Source organism: Orussus abietinus, unplaced genomic scaffold (assembly GCF_000612105.2).
Source record: "Orussus abietinus isolate OABI.00-Male unplaced genomic scaffold, Oabi_2.0 scaffold10, whole genome shotgun sequence".
Taxonomy (NCBI): Eukaryota; Metazoa; Arthropoda; class Insecta; order Hymenoptera; family Orussidae; genus Orussus; species Orussus abietinus.
The window spans coordinates 2,231,387-2,249,816 of record NW_019396009.1 but is presented as its reverse complement, the minus strand read 5'-3'; the positions used below and the strand labels follow the sequence as shown (position 1 = coordinate 2,249,816).

Below are 18,430 nucleotides of genomic sequence, written 5' to 3'. Positions count from 1 at the left end.
GGGGTATTTGACGTTTAACTAGCGGACACAAAGTAAACCGATTCCCAGTGTACCTCGGACGGTCATGTATGATAGTTGAGCCCGCGTTTGTGTACCGCAAGTTTGGGCGGATCGAAATTTTGTAGAAATGCAGAAAGACCAGCGAATGACGGAAAGAGGACGATCTCGGTAAAGGGAGCCGATTTGCAAATCTAAAACGTCAGATCGGCAAATATCGAGATTGGCTCCGCGATAACGATTGCGAAGTGCGGACCCTCCTTATCAGGCCGGCCCTCTTTGTTCTACTTTTTCGGGGTTCCACTCTCGTGCAAACAGTCGGAAAAACCGCGGCGTAATTTCCGCGATTACACCGCGCTAACGGCGGGAGCAATTAGCCCCCGGCGATTATATCAATTTGGATTTGGCCAGTGGTGTTCCTACTTAACATGCGGAATCACCGGGGAGTCAAAACACTGAATCCGGCTTTCCCGGATAGACTACTCATGGCCGGTAGGAACTTTTCGATCCTTCCCTGTTTGGATTCGCATGATATGCGTTGATACCGGTGACTGGAGAATTCCCGACAAAATTGGATTCTGCGTAAAAACTTGCTAAATCTGGTGAAATTTTCCTCGTCAGAGCCAGACATGGGTTTTGCGAGTTAGCTCAGGTTGATCAAAGTGCTCAAATACTTATAAGTCCGTCCACGGATTAATTAAAAATAATTGACCATTGCGTTATATCAAAATTTCTCTTTCCATACGAAAATCTGGGAGATCGTTTGCCACCCTCGCATCAGGTCTCGGTGTCGCCAAGGCGAAATCCAAGTTGGTCGAAGTTGACCAAAGTGCGCAGGGATTCGCAGGTCTGCACACAGGTTAGTTAGCACAGGTTAGGCGACCGAACGTCTTTACCTTCCCTCTTGACCCCGGGCGCCACTCAGCGGCTCTCCGAGCCATTATGCAAAGCACTTTACGTCCATTAGGATTTCCGAAGAGCAATTAGTAAAAGGGCGTACGTGCATTTACCTCGCGTGGTACGTGCGCACCTCTAGGAGCGAAAGCCCCGTAAGTAGCTCGTCGATATATATATTCACGGTAAATTAGTCTTTCGTGCGGGAGCCAAGGGACGCGGCGACCAAGAAAGCGAAGGGCCAAAACCGATTTTCAAATTTCCGTTCGGTCGTAACGAAAGGGCGCGTCGATTATCGGCTCCCCCAGGAACGCGGGAGTAACTTCGGTAAATATTCCATTTCGCGTTCAAGTGCCTTCAAATTTCCTTACTCGCGCCTCACGGTTTATCACCAGCTACTCCGGATAAATAAGAGACCCAAGTTCCGCGGTGCCTCACCCGGGTAAGTGCTAACCCCCTAAAAGGGTGGTATTTCAAAAGTTTTCAGGGCATTCAGAAGAGCCAGAAATTTGCTGCACACCAGGGAGCCTAAAGCCACGGACCCATGAAGGGGTGTAAAATTCTAGATAACGACAGGGAGCAAGAACCACCTCGATTTCGCGAGCAAATCACGTAAATGATCGTTTCCCCCTTTTCAGGAGAATTATCCTTCGTTATCCGTGACGATTAAAATTGTCTGAAATGGATTCAAGGTGTCTAGAATTTATCCGATGCCTAATAGCACCGAGGCGATGGACTTTTCCTAGTTTTTCTCGGGTCCAGCGCATCGATCTCGTTCCTGGGCGCAATTTTCTCGGGTTCCGAGGTGGCCGGGCCCTAACGAGGACCTATCGCGTCTCCGGAGTATCTAGGCGGCAGACGTGTCGGTGTGTCCATAAAGATAGGAAATATGAGCACACATGGGACGCGTGGCGTTATCGCCGGAGTAATTCTCGACCGAAAAGGCCAGCACTTTTTCGCGTATCGCCTCGCCGATCAAGCGACTCCGAGGCTCGACTGAGCGAGGCTGAAGTGCTTGCACGTCGCGTCACGTAGCGCACCTACAAAGGGTGGGAAAGGGTTGCGAGGCCCTCGGAAGGGTTTGGCAAGGGTGGCAAAGTCGGAAGGGAAGAAGGTTTGAGAACGAGTCACGGCGGAGGAGGCGCCGGAGGGAGGGACACTTTTTTCAGACTCCTTTCGATATCACCCTCGCTAAAACGTTTCCCTTGCCATCGCACGAAGATCTCGTTTCTCGTTCTGACGTTATCCACCCCCTCGATGGACTCCCTGATACCTCGCGATTGCCTCCAAACCAAAATTTCGGAAACCGATAGGGCACCAATCGACCCAATCAGGAGTAATCACCTTCACTGATAAACGTACTTACGTCAATTTACATACTCAATCCCTGGTTATCTTGATGCTACGATCTAAGCGCCTAAGTTAAGTTAAAGGGAATCGCTTCTAAGTTAACTTAAAGAGAAGTATAACGTAAGATAACATTTAATTGAACTAAAAAACCACTAATAAGTAAATATACAATGTAAGGTAAATTTTTACATTTTCTAATTCGTAATTTTTCCACTTTACGTTTCCGTATGTGAAACTTCGATTATGAGTTGTGTAAGAATGTGTGTAAATTTCCATCTGTTTTTATCAGGGTCTCGACGCGCTTTTTGTCAGGCCTCGAAAAAGTGGTTCCAGGAGAGGGATGGAAATCATAAAAATTTGACCATTTGGGTGGCTTTTTTTGCGGATCTTTAATATGGAACGTATCCAAGATGCGAGTCACTGACCTACCCCTCGTGGCACGTGGTCGTCGAAGTGCGCGACGATTGGCGCAATTCTTTGCACTGTATCGGTAATTATTGTACGGCGACCGGTACCTCCTCTCGGAGGAATAATGAAGTGGCAATTAGGTTATATCGGGTGTTCGGAAAGCGTCGGCTGGGGGCATTTTATATATCGGGGAATCGATCGAGCGGCGGTGCGCGGGTGCGACGCGTAAACGTTCCTGCCGAGCCGCGCTGGAAACGAAAGCAATGAAGTATGGGGAGGCGTAAGCCAGGTTATGTGCGAAATATATAGATATAGATATATACACACATATATATGCGCATATATATGCGTCATTAGCAGAGTATAAAAGGACTGTCGAAGGGAATAATGCAGCTGGAAGAATGGGAGGATTATTTAAAGGAACGCAGCACTCCCCCTCGGCTTCGGCGTTTAATAAGCGCGCCGACCAAAGTGGAATTTCTTTTCAGGGGGAGGCTTTGCCCAGGCCCCGGTATTATTACCTACGGGGATGCAAATTATAGCCGGCCGATGTGTCGCTGCAAAGCGCACTACTCGCGGGAATTTGCGCGATGCGCGCGGTAATGGCCGCTAATTAGTTCCATCTCTCCCTGGACCATGGAGGATGCGCTAAGATGGAGTTTCGTTACTCACACGTCGGAAGAATGCGGCCTTTATGGCGGAATAAATTATGCCCTTTCAACTGCGCGAATAAATGAAACTCGGTTTTTAAGACGATTAGACCTGCGCGAAGAGACAATACCGCCTAGGAGATGCACCCCCGCGTAGCCAGGGCGAAGATCGGCTTGACGCCATTTTTTTAGTAAAGTCAGAGAAAAATTCCGACCGATAAAAAATTATAGCCGTTTTGTCGAAGTCGTAGATGTTCGGGGTTCGTTAACTTCGAGCGATTTGTCGCGTATCGAGGGAAACGGAATAGAAGAATTACCACCACGAGGAACGAGGCTGCCACCCTGAAGAGGGAGGATCCTGCATCGGCAGGTGGTTCCGGATCCGTGAAATTTCCTGAGGGGTTCAAAGCGGCCACGCCGCTATCAAACGATAAATAATCTCGGCTCGAGCAGGAATCCCGCAGTCGGCCGCAAACAAGGGGGCTTGCAAAAATTTTAATTAACGCAGCCCTCCGGCGGTGCATCGAGTGCATCGGGTTCTTCGAGGGGAGGTTAGGGGCGGATCGGAGGGTGCACCCGGGCCCTTGTTTCCGCCCCTGTCTTTGCGTACTTATTGTCGGTCATTGTACGCCCCTCGGCCTGCGAGGTGCTTTTCCTTGATTGCGAGACTCTTTCCGGAGATTGCGAAGACGCGACCGGCCGGATCCTTCGAGATCGCCGACCGACGTCTCGGACTCGCAATCGCGGCATCCAGCACTCATCATCCCGACCCTCGAAGCGACGTCTGAATTTTGCTCGAGTTCCGAACCCAAGCAATCCGGACACTTCGATCGAAGGATGGGTCTAAGTCCCGCAATTCGATTGTTCCTCCTCGGGTTTATGCAAATCGCAAGTACCCGCGCGAGGCGCGATCGCCGGTGCAGTCTCCAGGGTGCATCCTGGAGGGTGCAACTCCCTTGCGGGGTGGTTTCGCGTTTTCCAGCCAGGATGCACGCCTCGGTGTTTGACTTTTAACGCCCTTGGTCGTCCTTTTTCTCCGCGCCCCACCAATTTCTCATCCAACTTGCGATCCAACTTTTTCCGCCGATGCGTTCCCTCTGCGGAACGGAGCCTTCCGCTTTCGCTGCGCGAGGAGTCCTTGCAGGATCGATACAACTTTCCGGCACATCGATGAATCGCTCATCGTTTTTATCGCCCCTTGGCACGGCCAGGGTGCACTTTACCGTGAACCATTTGCAAGGCTCCTCCGTCTGTATGCGGAATGCGTGTGGGGGCACATTCGCGCTCCACAGGAGTCGATGGGGCCGAGATAGCTGCATTGTTTCTTGCGGACACCAGACCCGCCGCAGACCGCGCAAGGTGGAGTTGCACTCGCAGGACCTGAGGAATCCCTCCAATCGAGGTCCACCAGGGGTTCGTCGGACCCTCTATTTTCGGCGGCCCTTCATCAGGATCAATAATCCCAGCCTCCTTCGGAAATCTCCCATCTGTTGGTCTCCGAGCTTCCGGTTGCCCAAGAACTCCTAAAATAGCCGCCTTCGAACACCCGGAAAACGGCGCATTAATATCCACCCCTTGAGTCTCGACGTCGAGGGGATTGCCGATCTCCACCCCCGGATCCCCCTCGTCGATTCATGTTTTTATCGATCTTTATCCGGCCAATTCATTTTTCACTTTTGAACATCGAGATGCGAATTACTTTCCTACCGAGGACTTCCCACGGGCAACTTGGGTTACGTCGATGGGCGCCCAGGAACTCGACGTCCCCGATGCTGCGTTTCGTATCGCCTCTCGATAGCACTGTCGGTAGTACTCCGTCAATTCGAAAGTAAGTGCAATGTATTCCTCGGGAGGGAGATGTACATGCTCCCGAAACATCCTCGAGCAGTTCGATGGCTCGGGCTGCTAAAAGCTCCGGGGCTTCTTCGAGTTTCGAATACACGAATTTCGCCCTGCCGAAAGGATACAGGCAATGCGTTCCGTGACACGTTTTGCGATTTTACTATTCGAGGCCCATTGACGCGATAAAAATAAAATATAATATCATCATTCTCGTGAGATTTCGAGGAATGATTTTTTTTTCCCCTCCATTATATTACTTTTCTAAATTAGGTGCGAGTATATTTTTCCAAATTTAGGCATGTTACCGGATTTTACTTCTCTACTCGAGACCTATTGACGCGATGAAAATAAAATACATGACTTTAGTGAGATCTTGAGGATTGGTCTTTTTCGATATCCTTTCAAATCTTCGTGCGCCTCGTTATCTCGAGCTTTTATAAAGATTATATTTAAGGGAGGGAAGGAATAAATATTGTCCCCAGTTTTTGAAAAATTCTCTGAGGATTCTTACTTTCTCGGCCAGACGTCGCGAGTATATTAGGCGTATGTCCTCGAAGGGAGCAATTGCACGCGTCTCGCAACTCGTTCTCGTTAGAACGGCACTCGGCAATGGTTGCACGTAACAGACTTCGCGTCGGGGATGCATTCGCGGTAATAGCGAGCGTAACACGAGTTGCACACTTGGCCGGAGTTCGCACTCCGACGCGATGGGGAACGCGGTTTCCTTAATTGCGCGAACGTTTTGAGAGATAGGTACCCATCGTCACAACTTCGAGTGGAGCGGGCACATGTAGGTGCAGGATGCACTTCGGCTTGCACCGGTGCAAGGTGGCAGGGGCTCCACCCTCGAGTCGGCCATCTGGGCCATGGAGAATGGGTTGGATTCGCCAAATTGTTTCTTAAGCTCCACAAATCGTTTTCCCCGGTTTCCCCGAAATTCTTCATGAAATCCATCGCTCGATAAACCCATCGGGGAATTTTTTATACATCTCGGAAAGAGCGACTGTGAAACTGTACGCACTCAGACTTACAACTTCCGGCGAACACGCCTCTCGGTGCTTACTTCGGCGGCAAGTTTCGAGTGCGATCTGGGCGCCAACTCGGATTATAAAGCGTATTTGCAGCTCCAACTGTAAGTAGCATTTGCTCAGTTGCTGTGCCAGGTATACACGTTAATTGCGGTGTGTAACGCAGTTTTAGACGTTTCGGGCTGCGAGTGAGAAGGACGCGGTCGGTGAAACCAGGTACTGCGCGTAAAGCCTTAAAACTGGTAATTAATATCAATTAATAATTCCTCCACACCACCCGAAAAGCGGGGTGAATTAAAAAAGAAAATGTCTTAAGATATGAAGATTCCACAATTTATTTATTCCCAGGAGAGTGTGCATTGTTTCCGACATCGTCGCTTTATTTACTTCCGAGCGGTTTAACGACACCGCTTTTCTGACATGCTAATGGCGCACTTCGCCTCGCCTTGTCTTCAACTCCGCGAAGTTCCCCGCCGGCTCCTCCGCGCCCAATTTAAATTCAATTTCCCCGACGACAAAGGGCAATCGTGCCCGCTAATTCGTCATGTTATGAAATCTCCGACGTGCGCGTTATTGTCGTCTTTCCCTCGAGGGGATCTTTATTGCACCGGAAAGTGTTCGTTCCTGCAGGTCCTCGAGCTTGCAGTTTCTCGAGAGGACTTTTTCGAGTGGTCGAATCTTAACGAGATATCGCAAAGTCACACCTGGCGAAGGATGCGCTGCCACTTTGTGCCGAGAAGACCTGTATCAATTTTTCGAAGCCATTATCAGGGAAGACATTCAAGGGAACTTACCGGTAACGACGAAGCGAGCATAGGAAGAGCTTTCGACCTTGTCTCCGGTGATGTAGTGGACAGTACGGCATCGATAGGTGTAATGAGCATCAGCCGAGGTTATCGAAAATACCAGCAGTTCCCCAGTCGGCAGCATGTGATACTTTCCATCTGCGAAAGCATAGTTCCCTTGAGTGGGGGTGTAATTAAAAAAAAAAAAAAAAACGAAGAAAACAAAATCTGAAAAATTGTTCTCTTAAAGAGGTCGCCATTTTCCGCGCATTTCTCCCTCCTCTTCAGGGGGAGGCAAATCGACGGGCGACACGGCAGGTTAACATATCGGTGGATCGCAATTTCGCCTCAATTTCCCGGGTTCATTTGATTCTTTCCGAGTGGGGGCGCCCGAAGCCCCGTTAATATAAATTTGCAAAATGCAACGGACACCGATAGCAGGAAATCTTCGGATTAATGTACTCGATAAATTCGGCCGGAGTTCCATTACGGGCGAAACCGGGCATTGTTGGCAGAGGCCGGACATAACCGGCCCACGGTAGGGCGCGATTATTTGCGAGCGCGATTACAATATATAGAAAAATATCGAGCGGGATCGGGTTCCAGGGCGGATCCTATCTGGCACGACTTTCGGAAGTGGAAAAGCGTCCCTTTCGGGAGGATTTCCGATTTTCGGATTAATCGGCGATTTCGCGTCGATTCGGCCCACGAGGATGCGAATATTCCCGCCAGGGCCCCTCGGCATAGTTGAGCGATTTTTCGATGTAAGCGAGTAAGAACACACGAGTCGGCTTCCTGTGTTCGATCTTTTTCAATCCCGGCTGCCGCGTGCCGCAACACATTGCCGCACATTGCTGCACGTTGCTGCACATTGCTGGGCGCTGCTCTGCTGCACTGCAAAAGCCCGTTCCGGTGCCGGTAGATCGACACCCATCGAATCTGCATTGCTTGGAACCCCGCACAAAAACCCGGCCGACTCGAACGTTCGTTAAACTATGAACTATCGGCCGAATGGATCCTCTCCTGGCGTTTTGAATCCGAAATGCACCCACCCCTTTCCTCCCCATCACTCTTATTACCGTGTAATGCCGAGCGCTGCTCAAAGGGACTACCAAATCCGAAAAACATCCCTTCGTTTTCCCGACCCACGGTGCCCTGCGCGAGGCGATTTAACATCCCCTGATGTCTCTTTGACAATGGTATGAAAAATTCGAGATCCCGAGTATCCGGGAGAGAAATTGGCCAGGGGTGGTACTCGGTGTCCACGCGGATCCCTTAGTAATTTTTTAAGGCCATGCCGATACCTCGCCACTTTTTAGCGACCGTCGTAATCCGGGTGAAAAATTGGATGCGGTGCTCCGCCGGAGGGCTGGCACCCCGGGGCAAAAAATGCGGCACGAAATTCCCCGAAAGGAATTTCGCGACGCGGATGATAAGAGAACCCGGTCGGATCAGGTCGTGGAAAATAGATTAGAGTAGAATTTTCTAGGGGTCCCTTTGAGCGCGACTTTTCCGACATATCGCTTCCCTGGTCGATACGAATCGACTCACCCGCAGTCGGATGCGAGCCGGAGTATAGTCGGGGTGGTGATAACCGCTATCGCTGATATCGATATCGGTGAGGCAAGGGTTGTCAGTTCGGCTTTGCCGGCCTCCGATAATGGATATTTACGAGGCTTATTAGCTGAATTAGGCTTCCGACGTAGGTAATAATACGAATGACGGAACTGGCAGATCCCTTCCCACCCTCTCTTTCTCCCTCCCGGTGCACCGAGGGCGTGGAGATGCATCTCGATGCGCCGAGATGCAGAGAGATCGTGGCTCGGTTCGGATGGGTTTTCGACGCGCAGGGGTGCGCAGGGATGTGCAGAGATGCGCCGGAGGATGTGCGGGCCAGACGGGGATGAGCACCCTGGTGAATTTGCATTGTGGCTGAGCACTCTGTGTTTGAACGACACGGGGATGTCGGGGGGTGGTGGGACCGCCCGACCGTTCCATGCACTTCGGTTCGATCGGGACCAACCGCTAATCCCACACGTGCGCGCCCGACCATCTACGCGGTTACGCGGCCAACCCCGATACCGTCGGGAGGGGCCGCGATTCCGGGAGTTCCAGATTCGCGCTCGCCTTCCCGCCTAGGACCGCGCGAGCCTGGAACCGGCGGCGCGCAGGAACCCGGCAAGCCCTGCTCGTTAGCTCTGTCGAGCTTCCAGAGAGGAAATGAATGACACGAGATACCACGTATTGCCAATTCGCCAACAGGCGAAGAGGGATCCTCCTGATCAGAGTCCTTTAATTTCTAGACACGACCACCTTGGATACAAGTGTCGATATCCACTTTCGTGCAATTAAATGACGCGAATGATGTATGAATCGATGCTCTGGATTTATGGCTCGAGGGGAAGAGGCGCATTTCTGCCGCGGTAGATAAGGGTTTTTTTCGCCGAGCTGATTTACTCGTCGGTGGGAATTGGACCCGACGTCTAAAAATGTAGCTCGCGCTATCACTTCCCCGTAAACGTCGAGCACGCGCAATAATCGCTATAATCGAGTATAGTCGCGGGCTCCGGCGTCAATTCCAGAAAGCTGCGGATGAATGATTGCCTTCGGGATTTGGTATGCGGCATTTTTCGGCCCGTAACGGCCGAGGGTGCGGACTGCGCCACAATTTTTCCCGTGTTCCTTTTCGAGCGAACCAATCAACGGGGGCCGCTGTAAATTCGGTCGCTTCCGCGCCGACTTTTACAGTCTTTATGGCGGATTAACGACCCGATCACCGGTGCCTCGGTTATCGAACGATGCGGTTGTTAGTACCCTTCGCTCTGACACAGCACCCCCCAATCCGCACCCCTTAACGCTGACCCAGAAAAATTGCCCAGCCGTCTTCCTCTGCCACCGCCCAACGAAACACCTTTAAAGGAAAAAAAAATAACGTTCTCCAGAATTTAGAAAATTTCATCCGTCACGATATCGTAATTATTTCGCCTTCGGGGGAGAAGGACCCCAGAGCTCGCTCTTGATTCAAGACCGCACGCCCCATTTGCCGTTGCTCGCCGATACAGCAATTTCATCGTAATTAGCCGGTAATCGCGACCAAGTGGCGTTCCTTTCCGGATACCGCACCCTAATTGACCCCGGCGCGGCCGTGAAATTATGTTTGACCATTGTCGGCTTTTCAATTGTCCCCGGGTTCTTTCTTGCCGGCCGAGTGGAGCGTGTTCGCGCAATTACAGATCTCTGCCACGTAGCTGTATAATTCACGCAGAAGCTAACCGACCCTCTCGAGGGGCAGGGGGTGTACGCGCGTACTTGAATCGTCCACTCAGCCTCCAATTAACTCCGATATTGACTGAACCGGCACGGGGTGCGGCGCCGTACAACACTCGGTGCGCGGTTCATACTTCATATACGGGACCCTGTGCAAATTGGGCCCTTTAAAAATCCCGCTAAGTCATCGGCCGAGGGCGAATCGGTGGCGTATGAGTGGAATTCACCGAAATCCGCTCTTTCAGGGTGTAAAGAGCCGATCCTTCGGCGCTACCAAAATGGCCGCCTTCGTTAGGTTGGAGAACGCTCGACTGGAGAACGCAACCTCGAGCTGGCCCTTGTCCACCCGGTCGGCTAGAATTTATCCCCTCGAAATTTCGATCGCATCGACGCCGCGAAACGATCTCTCGTAAACGTCGCGACGGCCAATTCTTTACAGGCCGCATTTATTTTCCGACTCGACCCCGACGCCCTGGACCCCCTTTCTCATTGTCGGTTCCCTTACAATTCCTCGCCAACGTTAATTCTCCCGGTCGCGCCTTTTTCGAGCCGGCCTTAACTAACGGCGGATACGTGCGCAAAATTACCTACCGCTTTGTGGTGTGGGGTAAATATTAAAATTCGCGTCCTGCACCCACGAAGTGACCGCAACGTAACCCTTAACGAACGGTGAAATCTCGCATCTCATCACTCCCGTGTTCCCGGAGAATACGTAAGCGTCCCGTACCTTGACCTCGTACTCCTGGCGAACCACTGTAACAGAGGAAAAAATCATTTCAAGGTGCGCCCCATTTTTCTCCGCGATATGGGAAGACATAAAGGAAGTGGAAGGGAAAAAATCCGCCAGACGTCCCGCCACTTGGGGAGATATCTTTCCTTTTTTCTTCCTTTTTCTTTCCTTTTTTCATATCCAAGACTATGGCCATAATCGTATGACGCTTTCTCCGGGGTCGCGAGATTCATGCCAAGGGAAGGAGAAAGCATCCCTCCGGCGCCGTTTATCCGCTCGGCCGGGGCGCGCATTTTTGGCGAACCGTGGAACGCGAATCTTGATCTTGGCAGTCCGTCGCGGTTGTTAGCCGCAGCTCAGCGAGAAAAGTACAGCACTTGTTCCATGTGCGCGCGTATATACGTGTACATTATGTGTACGTATGTACCAGAAAACCGCGCGGAGGGTAAATGCAGTTGGCGCGGATCTGCGGCCGCAAATCATTCGTCTCTTTTTCGCGCAACATGGCGCGCTTAAAGTCCCGACTTCTGGAAGCGGCGACGACGTTCGAATTGATGGATGCCCAGCTCGAGAGCTAAGTGCTCGGAATCGCTCGAGCACCCCTGGCATCTCTAGTGTTTATCTTCGAGAGATCAATGCCCGACTAATTTCCCCGGGAATCGAGTCAAGGAACTATTAACCTGGCCCGAGGGAATCTCGCGATTCCGAGCGATGGCCGCGGTAATCGCTCTTTGATAAGAAGTCCACCTCGAGGACTATTAAAGATCCGTAACTCGTGTCTTTTAAGGACCCTCTTCGGAACCGATGTTCGGGAATGACTGGAGCGAGCTTCGGAACAATTCGAAATTGTTCATCGATTGCAAAATCGGCAGGCGGTGGTCGGACCTGTGCCGGGAATTTTCGGCTGTTTTCAGGGCCGAGGATCCGGCGGAATTTCAGAAAGTCCGCCGGCGGGCATACGTTTTGCTCTTACACTTTGGTATCGGCTGCCCGGCGCACCGAGGGGCACATCATGGCTGCTCAACTTCGCGAAGAATGCTCGAACTACGGCGACATCACTGCGTCAAACGCATAGTTCGCTTTACCGCCAGTGTTTTTCGGACACTGGCGTGTGGGGGTGTCGGCGAACTCCCCCGGGAACCTGGTGATAAATGCCTCAGGGAATTTTAATAAGCTTGGAAGCACTCTTTATAACGCGCCGCCGCGGAAGGAAGCGCAGTTTTCATTAAACAGGTCGTTCCGAGCACGCGTTCCATGGCGCAATAGACGTGGATCCGGGATACCTCTCCATTTCGCATCTAGGAGCAGCAAGGGAAGATAAAAAGGGGATCGATGGTCCATAAACGCCTGAGAAATCGGAACCGACGTCCGAGACGACGAGGAAATAAAATGGTCCTCATCCAAAATTCATATTTCTCGGATTATGGCATTTTTCGGGAGAGGTCGTTTTCCAGGATACCCTGGGCAGGAGCGAGTCGAGGGGTTAATTAACCCGGAGACATCCTTTTTCTCGGCGTCTCGGCTCCTCCTCGGCTCGCATTCGTCATCCCTCGGTGCTCCTGCAGAATGGCCAATGGACCTCCGGCTCGTTAGGCGGTAAACATTAATCTCGAGGTGACAACGAAATTATCGGCCCTTTCTCCGGGGTCCGCCCAGGAATTGCGATAGCTCTATCGGTCAAACTCCTGGCAAGTTCTCAACACCATCCGTCCGCCGGTGTTACCTTCGACCATTTTCACTTGGGCACCGAGGGCGATTCTTTCCGAGAGCGGGCACGCCTCTTCCCGTGCGGAACTTTTGGCGACCATCCGCGTGGCGTTCGCCCAGGGGGTCAGCCGAGCATCGAGTTATTTGCCAGGAAAACGGCCGCACCTCGCTAAGTCACTCGCAAAGCGGAATCTCTCCACCCTTTGCATTCCCGTTTTCCGTATTCGAGTCCTCCGGCTCTTCGGCGGCCCAGGGACGCGACGCCGCCGCCGCCATATTGGAGAACTCCGAACCGCCTCTGTTCTCCTCGCCTCCGGTGAAATGGCTCGAAAAAGGGAACCACTCGACCCGCCTCGACTGATTCTTCGGGCTTGAAGGACGGGTTGCTGCCAAGGAAACGCGAATTCGTCGTGGCAAGCACCTTGGATCCAGAAGGATCTCGGTGGATCCGCAAAGAGCGCGGCGTCCTCTTCGGCGCGTCTCGTTTATCCACTCGTAATCGCGGCCATTTGTCAGGGGAACTCGCGAAAACGGTCCTGGCCTTTCCTTTTTCCCGTTCTCCCATGGTCCCGCGTCCCGTCCGTACCTCGATCCCCGCAGTCGGTACCTGCGGAACGGGCCTGCCTATTTTATTCGGTAACTCGCAACCCGGGGTCGGTGCTTTGACACTCGTCCTCTTTTCGAACAGCGCGGGACTCGGCGCGCACACCGCGCGGGTGTACTTCATCTCGGCTGCTGCCGCTTTCTGCCGAAATGAAAATCAAATGAAAAAGTGTCTGCCGGCGTATGAACGCTTTGCCGGGAGGACACGGCGCGATCTTCCTTTGTTAGGCGCGTCGGTGTGCTCGTCATTTGAAAAGAGGGAAGGTTTGGAGCGGATTGCGAGGCCGCGTCGGAGCGTAGATTGCACGCGCAGATTGAGCTTGATGAACATTTTAGGCCGGAAACCGCCCAAGAATTACGCTCCCCTGGCGCGATACATTCGCCTGATGAAACGAGGGGGAAGGGTTTCGCCCCCCGGAAACGCATTTTTTCAGAGGCCTCAAGATGCCGCTTTAGACGGTCGACTCGTAGTCGAAATCCACGGATCGGAGGAGGTATCTCTAAATTATTGAAAAAAGAAATGGAAGTAAAAAAGATGGCCTCCCAAGGAATTGCACTTTCCTGGGGGCTAGGAGGGAGGAGACGAGACAACGAGGGACGTCGAGCTTCTCCCGTGGCTTTCGCTTCTAAAACACACACATCTCTCGAAATAGGTCAAATACATCGCGGTTGAGAATTTCTGCGAGTACAGTGCGACTTCTGTAAATACCCGGGCTCCTTCCCCTAAGAGCAATCTCCCCCGGAAGAAATTGCGAGGGTGGAGGCGCGGCTCCGCGGCCGAGCCGAAGGCAACGAAACGGCGTTGAATTTATTCAGGCAGTTTCGTAAACAGTATTATTCTAAATATGTAAGGCGATTTGCCCGTTTTAAAAGGGAACCGAGAAGAGACAGCTCCTCCGAACTCGCCCCGACTCCGCGACACAAATAAGTCCGCCATTGTGTCGGCGTGACTCTTTTATTACGCGGCTTTTCTTTTATTGCGGCGGTTGCCTCTATGAGAAAACTTTCCTTATAAGGGAAGGAACGAGGCACGCGCAATGCGTATTCCAACCTTTACCAGGGACCCCTGGTCCCCAGGTGTGCCGGTATTATATTCGCCACGTCCGAAGGAAATCCGGCAACTTTCTATTTCCCCGGATATTCCGGGAACAAAGACGGTCCACTTTCTCGGCTGCTTTTGACAAAGTTCCCCACGGTAATTTCTTAATTCTGGATTTCTGGGCCCATTGTCCATTTCCCCCGTCCGGGTGTCCCTGGTCGCTTCCGGATCGGATTGGTCCACGTCTTCCAGGCTGGAGAAGCTGCGTTCATTAAATGCATTTCACGGGTCCTGTTTCGACTAGTTTGTAAGCCTCGAGTATACTCTCTCCGCGGTTTCTCCCAAAGTTCTCCCCTAACGGCTCCTGGAGGTAGTTGAAATTCCAGGGCGAACACCTTATTGAACTTGTACGCCTCCTTGACCACTTTTGGCTGGTGTAAGTAAGGGCCCGGAACTGTCCGAAGTAAGAGATCACCGGTGGGTGGATCATCTCTCCTTGAATTCGGGCAAGAAGAGTTCCGGAGGTGCGATTCAATTCCACCCAATAAGGGAAGAAGCGAAACACGACCCCGGGTCGCTTCTTCTGGGACGTACTTCCGGTTCGCTTAGGATCTTAGAGGACCGATTTGACCTTTCAAAACCTGTGAAAAATTGGCAAAGAATTCCCCGGTCAGAAATTCGGATTTTTTCAAGTCTTGCGGTTACTCTTTGAGGCTCCACCCTAAAGAACGATGTGCAAGGTTTCAAATGACGTCGTCGTTGGCATGCCTGAGGGAACTCAAGGGTATCTTGTTTGATGTCTATTAGAGCAGATAATAGAGCTTGTGTCACTCCGTGAGCGGGTTGTAAGACGATCATTTGACGCCTTAAGAGGATATACACAGCCCTCGCTATGCGCCGCGGCGTGAAACGAGATTCAAAGGAATACCCCACGCCGGTCTCGACAACGGGACTCGCCTAATTAGCTCGCTCGGAGTCAGCATTGCAACCGAATTACATCCCCGTAATTTCGCATTTAATTTTAGGACCCTGCCTCAGTGGGTCGCTCCGATTATTAGCCGCGATTCGTGGGTTTCGGCGGCCGAGACAACGGTAGGAGCTCGAGCTGGGTATCGTCCTCTTCAGGATTACGACGCTCTTCCGGATTTTTTAAATGCTCGTTAGCGCGCTCCCTTCTCCCTTTCCGAGGACGTAGACAGTGTAATTAAGCTCGCGCACCGCACACGGAGCTGAAAGAGTCACGCATTATATATTAAACGTCGGAAGGCATCGAGGCGGGAGCGTTGGCGCGTAAAAAACGCTCCGGCGATGGGATAATGTCCCAGGGATGCTCCAAGGATTTGGGCACCATGCAATTTAGGATGCGCTTCGGCTCGGAGGTCCTGCAGAGTGTTTTTGGAGCCGATGAAGTGTCTGGGCTACCGGGTGGAGGTGGAGGCGATTTGTACGTGGAAGTTCTATATTTATGTTGAAAATCAGTCGTTGTAAGGACAGTTTGGGGGTGTGGGACGAATCTGGAAATGCTCACCAGCTCTGATGCTGACTTCGCGTCCGAGCACCGTGCCAACGCTGTTCGAGGCTTGACATCTGTAGACGGCGGAGTGGACGTCTTGGCGGTAGCTCTCGGCGCTGAAGGGCAGGAAGTAGAGGGACCCATTTTCTAGCCTCTCGCGGATGTGCGTTATGGGGACCACGGGGGACCCATCACCCATCAGCCAGTCGATACGGGGAGGTGGACTTCCGTAGGCCGCGCAATGTATCATCGCCCCGGTGTCGTTGGAGAACTCCACGGAGGAGCGGGGCTCCAGCTTCAGGACCGGTCCCTGACTGTCCAGTACCACTCCTCGTCCTGGAATCACATAACCAAGAATTTAAAAAACCTAGATATTTCGGTATCACCCGAAATCCCGAAACGAAACCATGAACCGGATGGAACGAGGGCAGCGAACCAGACCCTCGAACGACGATTCGGGGACAACTCAAACCTCGTCATGGCCGTTTTTCGGGTCAATTGCTGATCGCCGGAAGGCCCAGTTTTCCCGCCGTTGAAGAGACGGCGGAATCGAATTTGTCGCGGCAATTCTTGGAGCGCCGATCGGCAGATATTTAATGCTCAAAGCGAACTCGATCCTGCAATAATGTCCCGATCGTCGGAGGGATGCTGCGAAGCGAGGCCGGCTATTAGAGGAGTTTGCGAAGTTGGTTTTACACACTCAAAGGACACTCGCGGGGCGGAAACGCGATGAAAGGGACGGCTCCCTGCACGGGATGCGATGGATGATTGGGTATTTATTTCTGAGAGCGAAACCGAGTTAGTGGAAACAAAAGTCGTTTTTGCGGAACAAGTGACTGGGTCTTGGGTGCCGAATTTTAGGAATTTTTCTCGGGTTCTCTGCGAGCACCTCTTTGGGTACCTCTTTGGGTTCCTCTTCGGGTTTCTCTTTGGGGACTCGCGTCGCTCTAGTTTCCCGAACGCGTGCCGATGGCTTCTCTCACAGGACGTCGAGTAGGCGTGTCGCCGTCATTTTGGCTTCAAGTTCCCGTCCTGAAGCGTGTTCGGTGGAGCTTGGTCCCTGTTCATGCGCGTAAATATTGTTGCTGGGGTGTTCTCTCGGTACATGGCGTGCACTCGGGGTACATCGGAGAGCGAGTTCACCCCGACGTGCCGTATTGTCCGGCAAAGCGGAGATCGTTGGCGCCTTTACTTTGGCGCACTTTGAATAGCAGCTGGTGCACCCGAAACCAGCGGACCGAGGTTAGGGACATTTCACAATGACGTTGTTATATACTGTTGCGGGAGAACTTGCCGTGCGGGACCGAAGTCGCGCCCAGCTCTGGTTTTCCGGGATGCATTGTCACCTGCAATGCCGCAGATCGGAGACCCCCGATCGGGCTTCCTCATCGATCATGAATGCAGTTGCATGGAATTTCGGTCCCTTTGATGGAGATCTAACTGGAAAAGTCTTGCAGATTTTTCGATCTCCGCGACCCTGATGTCTCATGTCCAGCTCTCGCATTTTGAGAGCGTATGCATTTTAATGCAGCTGCATGGAATTGGAGTTCCCTTTGATGGCGGGCTAACTGCGAAAGTCTCGCAGATTTTTCGATTTTTCGAACTGGAAGACCTCGCCGAAGACGAAACTATCTTCACCTCCCAGGACACGAGGACGTGGGCGATTCGAGATGATCGCGTTAAGCCAACCTTGTCGAGCGTTTCGTTGACGGCGACGTCGAGGGAGCCGCGGCGTGATAGGATGATGCTCTGTAATTAATCACTACGCGGTGTGTGAATACAGGGGACACCCGGGGTACAGTTTACATAGAGTTTTGGCCGTATGTAGCCGGGCCTGCGCGTGTATGCGTACATGCGCGTGTACATAGGAATTGGGGCGCGCAAGCACCCACCAGGAGGCGTTCTCCTGTAGACAGAAAATCCACGGGTAGACCCGGGTGTATGCAGATGCAGAGTCGCAGATGGCAGTGTCGTGCACTGCCACGCCTGGTGGACGCAGGTGGAGATGCCTGCAAAATATAGGGAGTCATGGACGCGATTTCTCGCATATTCCGTCCTGGTCCTCCAGGGTCCATCGGAGATACAAATTGGTATCTTAAATAGTTAAATTTACTGAGTTAATGGAAGAGTCTCCGGCCCATCTCATGCCATCCGTGGTGGTGGCTGGATCAGGCGAACATCTTCCTGGACTCCATCCAGGGAAGGTCAAATTAGATCCCGATAAAAATTCCATAGGAATTTTAGGGGCATCGCCAGGTGATCTCTCAAGCATCCCCCGATGGCGTTCTTCGAATATTTCACGGAGCACATACCCATGGTGAAATATCCCCGGGCCGTATGGCACGGATTGCGGGCGGAACTCGTAGGCAATATGGATTATCCGGAGCCATCCTTTCCATTTGGACCGGCCAAGGAAACTGGGCATGACGTGCGACGCCCGACCGGAAAATTTCACGACTCGACGGAATCGCGCGACAAGTGCAATAAAGTTCCCCGACACCATCCCCTGGCATTGTCAAAAACGGAGCTGGACCGCTCCTCCGTGGGAAGGTGTCGAGAATTTCGACAGGGATTTTTCGAGGTCTGGCCCGGCGAGCGGAAGGAGTCGACGGGAAAT

At 52.2% G+C, this 18,430-nt stretch overlaps 1 protein-coding gene across 1 annotated transcript in view; it reads right to left on the bottom strand.

The window, feature by feature from the left end:
* LOC105699616 (Down syndrome cell adhesion molecule-like protein Dscam2) overlaps positions 1 to 18,430 on the bottom strand; it is a 55,796-nt gene that overhangs the window by 17,265 nt on the left and 20,101 nt on the right. The window contains exons 2-4 of the mRNA XM_012424754.1: positions 15,829 to 16,149; positions 10,813 to 10,974; positions 6,964 to 7,113 (exon numbers count right to left, since the gene is read on the bottom strand). Coding sequence (XP_012280177.1) covers positions 6,964 to 7,113; positions 10,813 to 10,974; positions 15,829 to 16,149 — 633 coding nt within the window. The remainder of the gene's footprint in view (positions 1 to 6,963; positions 7,114 to 10,812; positions 10,975 to 15,828; positions 16,150 to 18,430) is intronic.